At 42.8% G+C, this 13,883-nt stretch overlaps 1 protein-coding gene across 5 annotated transcripts in view; it reads right to left on the bottom strand.

Moving 5' to 3' along the window:
- Positions 1-4,348: 4,348 nt before the first annotated feature.
- The window catches only part of UGGT1 (UDP-glucose glycoprotein glucosyltransferase 1), a 41,988-nt gene continuing 32,453 nt past the window's right edge, over positions 4,349-13,883 (bottom strand). For 3 of the 5 annotated variants that reach the window (XM_053986111.1, XM_053986109.1, XM_053986110.1), the window contains 9 exons: positions 13,542-13,630; positions 12,979-13,083; positions 12,320-12,404; positions 11,576-11,758; positions 10,251-10,411; positions 9,642-9,756; positions 9,282-9,398; positions 8,826-8,985; positions 5,169-8,395 (listed from right to left, as the gene is read on the bottom strand). In XM_053986111.1, the coding sequence (XP_053842086.1) occupies positions 8,370-8,395; positions 8,826-8,985; positions 9,282-9,398; positions 9,642-9,756; positions 10,251-10,411; positions 11,576-11,758; positions 12,320-12,404; positions 12,979-13,083; positions 13,542-13,630 (1,041 nt within the window). In that variant the 3' untranslated portion in view covers positions 5,169-8,369. Of the gene's footprint in view, positions 4,825-5,168; positions 8,396-8,825; positions 8,986-9,281; positions 9,399-9,641; positions 9,757-10,250; positions 10,412-11,575; positions 11,806-12,319; positions 12,405-12,978; positions 13,084-13,541; positions 13,631-13,883 lie in introns of those variants that run through there. The other 2 variants (XR_008438573.1, XM_053986112.1) reach the window with 2 other exon arrangements.

Raw genomic sequence — 13,883 nt, 5'->3', positions numbered from 1 at the left:
TAGTGGGAATCCCTACCAAAAAGGTGTTTGAGATTCTTTTCCCCTGTGCTATTTGGTGCTTTCCTGGAGGTCTGGAAGCAATTGTGGGGGCAGCTGCTGAGCAGCAGAGAATCACACACAAAACCCTGAGGCCTCTTTCTGCAGGGGAACCACAGAAAGCTTTTGGTAATTTGGCAAGTTTAAAGTGCACGTTTAGGAACATGAAACACAAAGACTTCCAGGAAAGAGGGGCTGAATTCCTGAGTCAACAAGGAGGTTTGGGGATTGTTTGGGACAAAGAAGTTCATAAGGAATTGTCAGTGGGTTGGGTAGAAAGATTCCTGTGGAGCTTGATGGTATAAAAGGCAAATACTTAGAGGATGAGGGTGGATATACAGAAATACACATGCACATAAACATATTTTCTTGATGCAGTGTGGATGAAATTGAATTTATCCAGTTCTGGTGACAAGTTTTCATTTTATTTATTTAAATTAAAAAACGCTCAACCAAACAAAGGAGATACTATCAAGAAAACAGTCTAAAGGCTAAGGGAAATATTTTGATGTCTGGAAGTACCTACTGCATATTTATTGTAGTAAATCAACACCTAGATGGAGGGAAAAGGTTGGAGAATAAGAGTCCAAGAGCTGAGAGCAGCTCTTTCCAGCAGAGAAAGGAGATGGATGTGTGGTGGAATCTTCCCCAGAAAAGGGGGAGGAAAAATAATACCCAAAAACCAACCACCTTTAGTGCTGAAAATTAATTTTAAGGAAACAACAGAGCAGAGAACCTGCTTTGTATCTTTTAGGAGGAATCCAAAAGCTGAGTACAGGTGGAATGGTGAGAAACACAGCAGCCTTGGGTGAGAGCACTGAGCTGTGGCACTGCTGAGGCAGCTGAGAGGTCCCAGCATGTCCTGGTCCTTCTCTCTCATTTCTGTGAGCTGGACAAGGTCAATCATTTCTTGGCTTTCTCATTGGTGCTGCCAGGGAGTGCTTCACACAACCCCACACCTTGCAGGCTCGTCAGATCCTCAGCAAATCCACGTTCCCAGGCACAGCCCTGTGGCAAGGCAGGTTCTGAGTCTCCAGGTGTATTTGTGCTCAGGTGTAGCAACACTTGTGAGAGGAGGAGAATTCTGATCATGTTTCCTGTTGGCTAGGAGCAGGAGAGGAGCCTGCTGTGCCAAAATCAGGTGGATTGCAGAGTTCTTTGTTCCAGCTCGTCACACAGAAGAAATGATGCTCTCATTCCTCACCAATCTCCAAGCTGGATAATAGGCAACAAAATCAATGTGTCCCAAGAATAAGGCAATCTTTCTTTTGCAGTGATCTTAATAAAGTCTAGGCAGCAAAAACCCTGCTAGTCAGAAGTGATTTTCCTAGTGTCACAGTTAGGTAATGCTGCTCAATTACCTGGGTTCCAAGGAGCAGCCAGTTCCTTGCTGCAGTCAGAAAGAGACTGGGGGAGAGATCTTTAAGTTAGTGAACATCCATGTGTTGACTCCAAAGAGATGGATCTATAATATATCTGCAATTATATATTATATATATATATATATATTAAAATCCATTTATGTGGTACAATCCATAAGCAGTACTCATAGTTGGGTGAATAAATGTCTTGCTTTCTGCTAAGGAAGGCAGGAACCTCCCTTGAAATGGAAAAATTCCCCTTCCCCTAAATTATTATGATTTTGGAATTAAGAGGCACTCAGGCAAAGATATGGGAATAGGAACAACAGTTCTTTACTAGGAAAATTTTAAAAATACAAATGTAAGAGGATTTGCTGCACATTGCAAGGACGCTGCACATTCCTGGGCAAGCTGCAAACTGCTGGCAGATGGCCGTGCTCTCTGCCCACTCCTGCCACCTCTTGGAAGGAGCGGGCACGTTGCAGCCTGGCGAAGGCAAGAAACCTCGGGAGATGTTACAAAGCATAAGGGCAGCTGAGATGCTGAAACGCAGCAAAGCTGAATTGCCTGGCTCAATTTCAATACTGTACAATTGACTGAATGAGGAAAACGAAGCAGCAGAGCATTGGGCTGCTGTACGCAGCAAAGGCAATTGCAAGAATCCAGCAGCTGTTCTTTGCCAAGCACAGGCAGCTGCCTATGTTGTTGTTTCTTGACAAACCCACCGCTGCCCTTCTTTTCAGCTGCTGCCATCGTGTTCTCTGCATCTGGGAGCCTCTGGGGAGCAGCAAGAATTTCCAAGGAGGGATGCATGAGGACTAAGTAAAAACCCAGGAAAGTTCTTCTTCCTGGAACACCTTCCATTCCCATGCCAAGAGTGAATTCTACAGGCTGGAGAGCAGGAGCCACCGTCCTGCAGCAGCCTGCAAGCTTCGCACACAAGCCGGCTTCTTCGCGGCTTCGTTCTTCGCCTCTTGCAAGCTACCGCGATCTCCGGCTGCCGGAGGCCAAGAAGCGGCAACTTGGTGCACCAATGACTGGAGCGGCAGCGGTGCGCTCCGAAGTGCCGCTTTTGCCGAAAGACGCCGGCAAGCGGCACTTGCTTTCGGCCAGCTGCGGAGCTGCGTATTCTGCCTCTCTAGTCGCCTACATCTTAGCGAAAAGCTTTTCCACTGCATTTCTCAGGGAGAAAGTCGACCAGCACTGCGCCCTTACAGTGCCAGCTGTGCTTCTGCTGGAGCAGGATCCTGGACAAGGCTGGAGCTTTCCTCTGAAGCTCCAGGGCTGCTGGAGATGGGCCTGGGCTCCCTCTGGGAATGCAGTGGGGCAGAAAGCTGCTCCTCTGGGAATGCAGTGGGGAAGAAAGCTGCTCCTCTGGGAATGCAGTGGGCAAAGGCTGCTGTGCTGTTCCAAGGTCAGATTGTATCCAGGTAGGAATGCTTGGCTCCTCCCCTGGGCACAGCATCTCCCCATGGGATGATGGAATTTTCTCAGCCATGCAGGGACACTCAGTGGTCATGAACAGCAGAGATCTCCTGGAGGGAGGATTGGTTGTGGGAGAGAGAAAGAAAAAACTGCCCCATGAACAGCAGAGAACTGCCCCAGCTCTGACAGATGGCAAATAGAATACACACCCCCATTTCCAACATAAGACACTACAGTTATGTGGCAAAGAGGAGGTGGGTAGACTAAATGGAGAGGAATTTCCTTGTGGGTAGCTTTGAATGTTGGGATATTTACACTGTCACTGCTAGCCAAGGTGGAAGCATGAAGTGTAAATCCAGTGTCAGAATGACTTTTTTGTGGTGACTTGCAAGGCTGCTCTGGGGGCATGGCAGGTTCTGGGAAGGTCAGTTCCTGGAGGAACCTTGTGCTTTGTGTGCCATTTTTGTGGCTTTGTGGCCATTGCTGAGTTTGGCATGGCAGACTGGAGAGGTTTGCTTGCAGAGGTTACAGGTTTAACTGCTTCCCTGGGGTGCATTTCTGCAGTGACTGCAGATCAGGCTGCACTTGTACGAGCAGATGTGTTCTGGCCAGCTGCAGCTGCTGAGATGTGAGCCAGAGGCAGCTCTTCCAGGACTGCTGAGAGCTGGTTCTGGATCCTCACTGAGGGTTTGCCCCTCGATCTGGGCACCTTCACCAAGGAGTGGTGGGAGGGCTGACCTGGCAAGCTGTGCAGAGCCTGCAGAGAGCTTCCAGCCAGAAGCCCCTGTATGGCTCAAGGGTTTCCCTTGTGCTGCAGACTGCAGCTGTTTGCTGGGGATGGGATTAAATCCAGTGGCCTGGGTTCTCCAGGCAGGGCTGGCTGCATGCAAGGAGTCCCTGGGGATGGGGCAGGAAGGGCTGCTGCACCCAGAGCACAGATGAGAGTGCTGGTGTGTGCTGTGTGCTGAACTCAGGGATGTTTTTGTATGCATAGGAACTGCCAGGTGTGCCTTGTTTGGGCCAAAGCAGCAATTTGGGAGCCTGATCCTTTCAGGATTAGCACAGAGTGCACGGGACAATGGCATGGGTTATCCCTGTCCCTGTCTAAGCCCAGGGGATAAGGGCAGCACAACTGGTGCTGTCAGACTCTGAAGTGCATTTTAGTGACTTTTCATCTTGTTAAGTCAGTGCAAGTATTCATTTTCTTTATATCACCATACAGCTAAATGAAAGAGAAATCTTAAAGTCTCATTTCCTTGTTATTTGCTTTTTAGTGAGGTAGTGCAATCATCCTTTTAAAATAAAATACATGGAAATGGGCAGGAAGAGCAGCTCGTGGCCAGGTGATTTGTTCACCTGTAGACAAAGTGCTGCCTGCCCCCATATGGCTTTGTATCTTCCCCAGAAAGAGCCTAAATGGTACACAGCAAACCAGCAAGGAATGGGGCAGTTTGCCCATCAAAGAAACCTTTTGTATTCAGGTTAATACAATTTTTTAAAATTTTATTTTAAAAAAAGGATTCAAAACTACTTTTTGCATCCTCTCTCCCCACTCCCCCATCAGAATCTTTCTCATTTATGAAGCTCTTTTGGGGTGGAGGGTGATCAGTTCTTCAGCATTAAGTATGTACAGTTACATGCTTAAATAGGTACTTCAAAAAGCAAAAGGGGAGGAGTGCAAAATCCTGTTGAGGTCATAGGCATATGATGTGTATTTATTCTTCCTGGCTGCTCCTTTTTCCCTTTTAGTTGTCTCCTAGGATTTGGTCTCATTTTCCAAACCTAAGCAAGTTCAAACAGTCAAGTGCATGTCTCTGTAGCATTCAGCTGGGCTTCCTGTGTCAAGCTGTCCATTTTATAGCTGTTTGATTAATAAAGATTATCTGGTAAAGAGGCTTTGAGAGTCCCATAGGAGTTTGGAATTCATTCCCAACTCTGAAAGAACTTCAGACACACCTCTGTACTTGGAAGTATTTCTGGAGGATCACTTTCCCAGTCCTTACTGTAAAGTATCAGTGTAAAACCAAATCAAATGAAGAAATGACAAAAAGCTGACATAGAAAAATTCTTTTTAAGTAGCAGTAGGAAGAGTGCCAAAAAAAAAAAAAAAAAGACCTAAAAGATAGATTTATATACAATATTCCTATTGCTTAACAGAAGTTTAGGGGTTACTCAAATACCGTGATTAACAAGACTGGCTGGGAGGAGGAACTCTTTCCTCCTTTTCCCTTCTAGCTTTTCAACAGCATCCCAACACTTGCATACAAGAAGTGCAAAATGTACTCCAAGGAACACTATTAAAACCTCAGTTATCTGCCCCAAAGCAACTGACAGGAGAGACATGGGTAAAGAACAGCAAAGGTTTTATTATGTTAGACCTTGTTGTTCAGGGAAACTCACTGTGATCTCAGTGCCATTCAGTAAAGAGAACTCCCCATACCTTGGGGCACTTGGGATGGGTGCCACACAGAATTATGCAATATTCTTGAACAGTTTACAGAAAATTTGGGTAAAACCAGGTCATAATTTAAAAATGTTCTGACTCCTAAGACTGTTACTGGGTATTTACTGCTTTGTACATGTCCCTTTCATTTTCTTTATAACCCCATATGGCTAAATGAAAGAGAAATCTTAAAGTTTCATTTCTTTGCTATTTGCTTTTTAGCAAGGCAGTGAACTCTTCCTTTTAAAATAAAAGTACAGGGCATTTCTCAAGTGTGAACTCCTCACCAAGAGGTCAAGCTGCTTGTAGCCAGAGATGGGAACAATGGCATCACTTTGCCCCAGAAGTGGCTTTTCTAATCTGAGGGGTGCAAAACCACACTGCAATCCCCATTTTCTAATTGTCATCACTCTTACTAGTCACAGGACCAGGCCACCAGTGATATGATCAGCAGCAGCTCTATTTCATTAAGCACCTCACTCCAAGATGCTTTCTACATGGGGGTGACAAACTATTTGTCTTTCAAGGTCCCATTGAGCATCTAAGAGCAAACATATGCACAGATCCAAAAGAAGCGATTATTCTCTTTTTGATTGTCATTTTTGGCTGGAAGTAAATAGCAGTTTCTCAGGAAAAATGGGAATAGTTCACATTCAGAATGATCAATACCATGTGCTGTGCTTGAGAACACCTACAGGACTCTTACAAGTACTGCAAGGGTATAGAATCTCACAGTATGTTTCTGGTTTCTTTCTGTATCAATTGTGGGTCAGATGACTTTTATTTCTTCATAAAAAATGAAGAGCATGGTGTCTGTTAAATGGAGACAACAAAAATAGCCTCCATAGCCAGCTAGATCTTGTAATTTAAAAAAATGGGATGCAGTTTGGGTGTTCCAGTACAAACATTAACAATCAGAATGAAGGAGCATATTTAAAAGAAACAATTGTAAGTGACATTTAATTTAGAAGTATTTTCATATTCAACAAAGCATTGTACATGTGCTGAATTTAAGAGGTGGCTTTCTTCTCAGTCTTGTGGCTCCTAATATAACTTGGGAAGAACAAACAAGCCAAATATGGTTCTAGGGAGGAAAGGGCCTTGTTTCACAGAAAGCTGCTCCTGTTCTGAGGGCTTGAGCACATTCTTGCTCCATCCATCCCTGGAGGGAATAGTGGTATACAGCTGCTGCCCACTTCTTCCTGTGCCACTCCATGTGCTCCAGCAAGGCTGAAGTGATTTGTAGCTGAACACAGAAAGGACAACCTCACCTGTGCTGTCTCAGCTGTTTAAAAGAGGCTAACTGACATCACATGTAATTAATTTGTTGGCAGGCATGTTGTTTCTTACACTAGAAAGAAATGCTGCTACTGTAAGTCTGCTCTTCCTTAAGTGGAGCAGTTTTGAGGGGAAGCATAAGGCACCTCACCTGTAATTTCCAGAGACACCAGGCAGTCTATCTGAATTTAAAACCCCACAAAGTGGGAAATACCTAAGCTGATAAACTATAAGTTGCTCTTAATGTGGGGTTTTTTTTAAGAGTTTGGACCTTTCCTTCAGCTGGCTTAAGAAGATCTGCCTTTTCTCTTAAGTCACACTATTGAACAGTTTAAACACTGCAACTGATGTCTTCTTTCAGATTCCTCCAAAACATGATAAGATTTATACCACAGTAATTCCAGAAGAATATTTCAGTATTCTTATAGCGAGATAAGATTATAAGGTCTTACAGCACCTTCAACCCAATAATCAAAACATTTACCTGTATGAAAACAAGGGAAGCACAAAAACCAAAAAAGTTTTGATTTCTCAAGCTGCATGGGTGACTGTATTTTGTACTAGATATCTCCTTTTAGTTCTTACATTTCAACTCTTCAACTCCTCAGAGTTACAGGGAGCAGACTATTAACCCTACAGAATGGAGGAAACTGGGTTTGAGGGTTTTCTTTAATTGGTTTGTTCATAGTACAGAACTATGGCAGCAGCAGCATCTTTCAAAATTAAGACATGAATATGAATGATATAACTAGCCCAGGGTAATTAATCCTTGCAAGAAGAGACCTCCTTGTCTATGCACAGAATAAAAGCAAGTGCAAGTGAAATATCCAGAAACTCCAAAATCAAATTAGGACTGTAATGTGTGCAAGGAAAAAGGATGATCAAAGTGGGAACTAAGGCTTAAGACCTAAGAACTCTGAAGTTTTTATTTATGTGACAACATCTCTGTTTGAAGAAAAATAAAGTTAATGAAATTTACATGATGATAAACTTCCAAGCTTCCACAGATTTTTCATAAACAAAAAAACATTCATGAATCAGTGAACCACAGCAAGAGTAAGGCCCTACCAGTTTTGCAGACTGATTTACACTTGGAGCAGGAGGGAGGGAGGGCACTTTGATTCAAGTCACAGAGGCTAGGATGACCTCAGCTGCCAAATTCTGTGTTCTGCTCACTTTGTGAGCTTAGGCATTTGCATTTGGATGGGCTTTTAAATAGATTGTGGTAGCTTTACATTAAGCCAAACCATCAAAAGTTGGGCAATAAATGAAGACAGAAAATAGAAAATCAAAATAATGCTGATTTTGTTACAAAATCAAGGTCAGACTGAACAAATCCAATAAGTATTTTCAATTGTTTGAAAACCTGAAGATGAAACAGTGTCCCAAATTCAAGGCATAATTTAGAGCTTTATACTGTTACCTGGAAAAATTATGTCCATCAGATGAGGTTAGGATGTATGTCTGCAATTCCCAGACTCTCAAGTTAGATCTGAGGCTAAACTGGAGCTTCATCAGTGGTGGAGGCAGCAACAGCTGAAGGAACAGGCTCTGGCTCTTCTGGTAGATTGTGAAGTTTTGTTTCTGAAACACTAAATTCCATCATGGGCCTTTCATCTCCACCACAGGTGCAAAACACCAGTAATGCTAATTCCAGCAATCCAGATCCTATTTCATATGCAGAAATTAACCCAAAGGCAAGTAATAGAAATGCATACATCATCCCATTCAATTATTCAGCAGTTTTGCAGACACACCAGGAAAAACCTAGCTTTCAATATAAAAATTGTCTATGAAAGAGTCTAACTTGAATTTGTCTCCATGGATCATAATTCCACATGTGCTGCTGGATCTGTAGAAGAAGAGAGAAAAATGAGCACTCAGTTTGAGCTGCCTGAGTTGGCAGATTGGTTTGAGAATCAGTATAGCCTCCCAAGACTTGTTCTTTGCAAGATACCAGTGCCTGAAAAACATTTCTCACACACAGTGTGTAGCAGAAGTTCTTTAAGGGTTAAGAAAAGGCCAAGCTCATAAAATTGCAGAAACAGTGAGGGTCTTTTACAGAACTGGAACAAATCTGTTCTCTGGCTTTCAGAATTAGGTTAAATTACACCAGACTTGCTCAGCAAGTTCCTTCCATCCCATGACACCTCGCTGATGATTTAATTCAGCCTCACTCCCTCATTCAGCCCCATGCATGGTACAAGCTCACAGTGAGGGAGGACACAGCACAGGACCAACAGGCACAGAGAAAGTCACAGAAGTACAGAAAGAAAAATTACCATGTGTGTGTTGTCCTGGCATCTCAGCTGGTGTTCCCATTTCTTTTTCCTTCTGGAAATGACTCTGGAGCAGTTTGATTTCTTGATCATAGTCCTGCCATTCTGGAACTATCCTCATGGCTGCTTGCAGCTTGGGCTCTTTGGTCATTGGGTTGTTACACTGCAAACAGAACAGTCAGGCTACAAAAGGTTTCTGCATTCAACAGAGGTGCAGGGATCAATCTGCTGGTGGTGAACAACACCTGCCTGTACTTCAGCCAGAGAACAGTGCAAAGTCTCTTTCCAAATTCATAACAATGCCACTGCTCCAGGTAAGAGAAACACATAAGCTAATGGAAAAAACTCAAGTGCTGAAAATGTGCAAGTACTGGTACATGTTGAGGGAGGGAAGTGCCTCTAAAACTGGTTGCTGTATTTTAATGTGCTGTAAGAGTGAGGGAATCATCCTGCACTCACCAGATCAATGGTTTTTGCTCTCTTCTTCGAGGAGTCATCACACCATGTTTCACACCACAGCCACTCCTGGGGGAGGGACTTAATTGGTACTTGGTGAATCATGTTGTTTGGCAAATCCTGTTGTGCAGAGTAAGAGTTAGTAGCTGTTTCCACAGGGTGCAGGATGGGAGGAACAACCCCCCCACCAAACTAACAGTATTGTGAAGGTGAACTTTTGTAAGAGTTTTCTTTCTTCCCAATGCAAATATGAAGTGATGAATCAACACTTCATCTCATTCCAAAGAAAGACCTCTGGGGAAATCCCAAGTCCCAACCTGACACCATAGCCCAGTAAAACAAAACAAACACAATTAAACACACCTGATCAAGGTTGGACAGACTGTTTGGATCCTGACTCAGACCCTGATACTGTCCTCTGAGTCGATCTCCAGCTGCTATCTTCCTGAACTTCTTCAGATCCACAACATACAGTGCACTACGTGGAGATGATGCAATTAGTAATGACTGCAATTAGCAATTACACTGGGGGGTAACTCTGCAGCCCCATTAGACCCCTGAGACACAATACCCTAAAATAATCTCGGGGTGGCAGCACATCTATGATCTATTACAAGGCAGGAAAGCAGTTCTAACAAAGTCAGGGTGTGCACGAAAAAGAATTTTCAACAAATCTGTCTTAGCTTTGCTGTCATGCAGTCCCTGTTCCAACATTTGTTATTAACAAAGGAAGATGTCTGCTAGTTAACACTTCAGTTCTTCATCTCTAAAAGTTGTAGCATACTGAAAATAACTTCCGTGTCTCTAGTGCTTCATTGGCCACAGAACCTTAAAGAGGCAACAGGAAGCAACAAGTGGTTCATGCAGTGCTGCAGACCTCAGCTAGTTTTCTGCTAAGTCTAAGTAGCCACAAAAACTTTACCCCTCTATTTTGGGGAGAAAAAAAAAAAAAAAAAAAAGAATTCTTCATACCTGATGTGGTATTTTCTTCCAGCTAAATGACTTGCCCAGTATCCTGATTTCCAGAACCTGTAGCCATCCATTTCCCTTCGGCTGTCACAGAATGGAGTGTATCCATAAGGAGCACCATCCAGATTAAAATCCCTCAGTTCTTTTAGATCTGTGCGCACAATCTGAAGGGAAAGGACATTTTATTTTCATTTCTAGGAGCCTGCCCTTCTAGGGTTATTTGCAAATGCTGTACAGGATTTAATTCAAACTGAGCAAACAGATAAAGGATTAATTACCTGGTAGTAATTTTGCATTATGTGTAATTAGTACAAAAATACAGCACAAAAGGTGTTGCCTCCCCTGCCCTTAGAGCTGGAGCAAATAAAATAAAACTTCAAATAAGCTGATGGGGAGTGGTTTGACAACTGAAGTGCCAAAACTGTTTCTTAATAAGCAGTAAGAATCCTCACTGTACATTAACTGGGATTCTTGGTATCCCTTCCTCTTCAGTGTCTGCAGACCCTTCAGGGATAAAAGCTTTTTAATGTCTTTTTGACACAGATGTGGCACTAGCACTACTTTAAAAATACCACTCTAATGGGGAAAAAAAAAAAGCCTTAGTATCTCTCACAAGCAGAGAAACAAACTGTCTAAAATGACAGCTGGGTAGCTGGAAATCTCTCCAAACTGATCCTTCAGCTTCAGTTTGACCTGGCATGGCTTCACACTTTACACTCACTTGTTGATAATCTGTACTTCTCATTTCATATGTACTTTTGAGAGTAGTTTTGGCAGTTCTCACTGTGAACATTTCCTGCCCTTTCCACCGAGGAGGTGAGGAGTGGGCACACACAAAGCCTTCCAGTCCTGTTTGCCTTGCAGCAGGACAGGGCCTTGTGCACGAGGGATTTGCCTTCTCCTCCTCTGAAAGCCACTCAGATGTGGCCAAGTTAAAAGCAGGGGCATGGGAGGCCAGAGTGGTTGGTGACTTAGGAAAATACTGTCTGTGGTAAGCGATCTGCAGGCTGGGAGAACAGACTGAACTGCAAAAATGGAAGGGTGAAATGAGAATCTATCTGGCAAGCTAGCTGGAATCACAGTGAGTGAATGAGGAACCAGATAACAGTAAAAGACAGGCCAACAAAACCAATCTTGTGGAAACAGGCACAAAACCCAGCCCTCAGTGAAGCATGCCATAATTACAGAATCAACCTCCAGTCATGCCTATGAAGGGCTCAAACTTGCAACCCTTCCAACAATATGGAAATTGTATTCAAGAACTTATTATTAAAAAAAAAAAAAAAGGAAAAAAAGATAAGATCAAATAACTCCAGCCTCTGTGTTACCTGATCAGCATCCACAAAGAGGATTTTATCAACAGCTAATGGGAAGAGCACATCTAGAAAGAGGATCTTGTAACCCCAGATGATTCGCTGCTTCTCTGTCTGTTGGTGTAGCCAGCGTGGCCATTTATACTGGACAAGCTCATACTGGAAATTGTACTTCTTGGCCATGTATGGGATGAACTCCTGCAGAGGGAGGGGAAAAAAGCAGCTTATCTCAGTTCTTTGTTCCTCTGCAGGAAAAAGAAAAGCACATTACAAGAGACAGACTTCAGTCTAAGGCATAGAACATCAGAAAATGAAATACCACAAAGAAAATTAGTTTCATTTTTAATTCACACAAAACACTGAGCCACAAGCTGAACAATCAATACAAATTGTAAAGGCAACTAACTGTTTCAGCATTTTTGTCCACACAGTTCCTTATGAGCCATTTCATACTGATCCACAGATGAGAATGCATTACTCAAATCATAAAAATTCACAGATGGGACAATTATTTAGGGGTGTACAAAGCAGTGTAAGTGGAAGCACGTAAAATGAGAGAAGGGCATTGGGAGAATTTTTTTTACTAGAAAACTTGTCCCACTGTCACATCAGCTACATTCCCATCTGTGAGGCTTTCTCCAGCTTTAGGTGAGTTGAGGTTTAGCCAAGTGATGCTGGTGCAGCACTGGGAAAGGGAGAGGGAAACAGCTTGTGGTACCTTTCCCCCACCACCAAATAAATTTCTAATTAGTAACAAACCTTGAATGTAGGTGATAAGTAGTTCTTCAGAAACCAAAACTTTAAAGGAGTCCTGGTGTGTTTCAGCACAGACAACATCATTATGCTATCAAAAGAAAAAAAAATAAAGCTGTTACAGGAACAAGTGGCACCCATGAAAGATAAGCTGTGTAATAGATTACAAATTGCTGGGCTACATGACTGAATTATTTGCAGTTATGTGTCAGGCAACTGAACTTCATGCATAAAGAAAAAGTGAGTAGCTTCAGCCTAGTGTAAATTGCTTAATTTTATCAACAAAATTACTAAACCCCCAACATCTCTATATTTTAACTAGGCATAGAATATACAGCCTGTTGGCTTTCACAGTCCTTTGAGAACAACAGAAGCTCAGATCCTTTCCAAAGCAACTGTGACTTATCGTGTAACTTCTTAACAATACACTGGTTATATTGGAGTGAGAAAATTTAGGACAGCAACACACCATCTATTAAACTAAGTCTATTTTTAACTCATGAATGCTATGCAGGCAAAAGTTCCTATGACACATTAGATGCAGATTCTAGTGGACTTCTGAAGCATTGAAAAAGTGGGTTTTTTATACTCTTGCAAACTGCAACCTTTTTCTTGTGCAGGGATAATACCATTTGGCACTTTGGGATTATGAATTCTCAACTAACCGTAGGAATCTCTCATATAGGTGTCCTGAAGCCACAGAGAATATATTTAGTACATCATCTTTATCCTGTTTCACATCTTCATTCTTTTGCCCTCCTGTAAATCCCCTGAAAGGAAAAATATGGTTCTGTGAAGGACAGGGAAGGGCCAGCTCTACAGGAAAGGCTGCAAATACAGAAAATGGCTACATTTTTGCTTTTATACAGCTGGTCTGGGGGCTTTGGGTGTCATTCCCTGCTGCCCAGGGCATCTTCCCCAAGGCAGAGTGTGTGCACAAGGACAGGGAAGGTCCAGGAGCTCAGACATGAACACCTTTTGATGGAGAGAGCACTGGCTGACGTGGAGCTCAATGTTTTCAGGCTCTCAAGTAGTGGGGGGCGGGTAAGGGAAGGTAAAAGAAGGTGCAAAACAGGAGCCCAGATCTCCAGAAACAGAGGAGTCCAATGAATGACAGCCCTGAATTCAAGCAGTCTTAACAGACAGCTGTGGAATTTCACACACACCATCGTATTGCCAAGTTTTCCAGTTTCAAGAGACTTGCAGCTTATCATTGAATTGGTTTTACCATTTAAGTGATTCCCAAAATCCAGATTCATTCTCATTGGTGCCATCACTTAGCAGGTCTTCATTCATCATATCAAACTTTTTCTGCACCTGTGAAGCATGACATGGCTTTAGTGAGTTGGAACCACATATTGAGTAGATATTGTCAGGAGTGTCATCCTGACACTGGTTCCGTTTTTACCTACTTGAATTACACCCCATGAGCTGACAGGTAACCTAAGCTGTCTGGGAAAACAGCTCATTAATGAGTGACTTTCTCCAAACAGATTCCACAGGAGCTTTTAGACACCAAAGACATGTTAGTCTGGATGGTTAAAATACTTTTCTAAGAGATGTTTAATGA

This window comes from Vidua macroura, chromosome 10 (genome assembly GCF_024509145.1).
Source record: "Vidua macroura isolate BioBank_ID:100142 chromosome 10, ASM2450914v1, whole genome shotgun sequence".
Taxonomy (NCBI): domain Eukaryota; kingdom Metazoa; phylum Chordata; class Aves; order Passeriformes; family Viduidae; genus Vidua; species Vidua macroura.
This window is presented reverse-complemented; position numbering and strand designations above follow the sequence as displayed.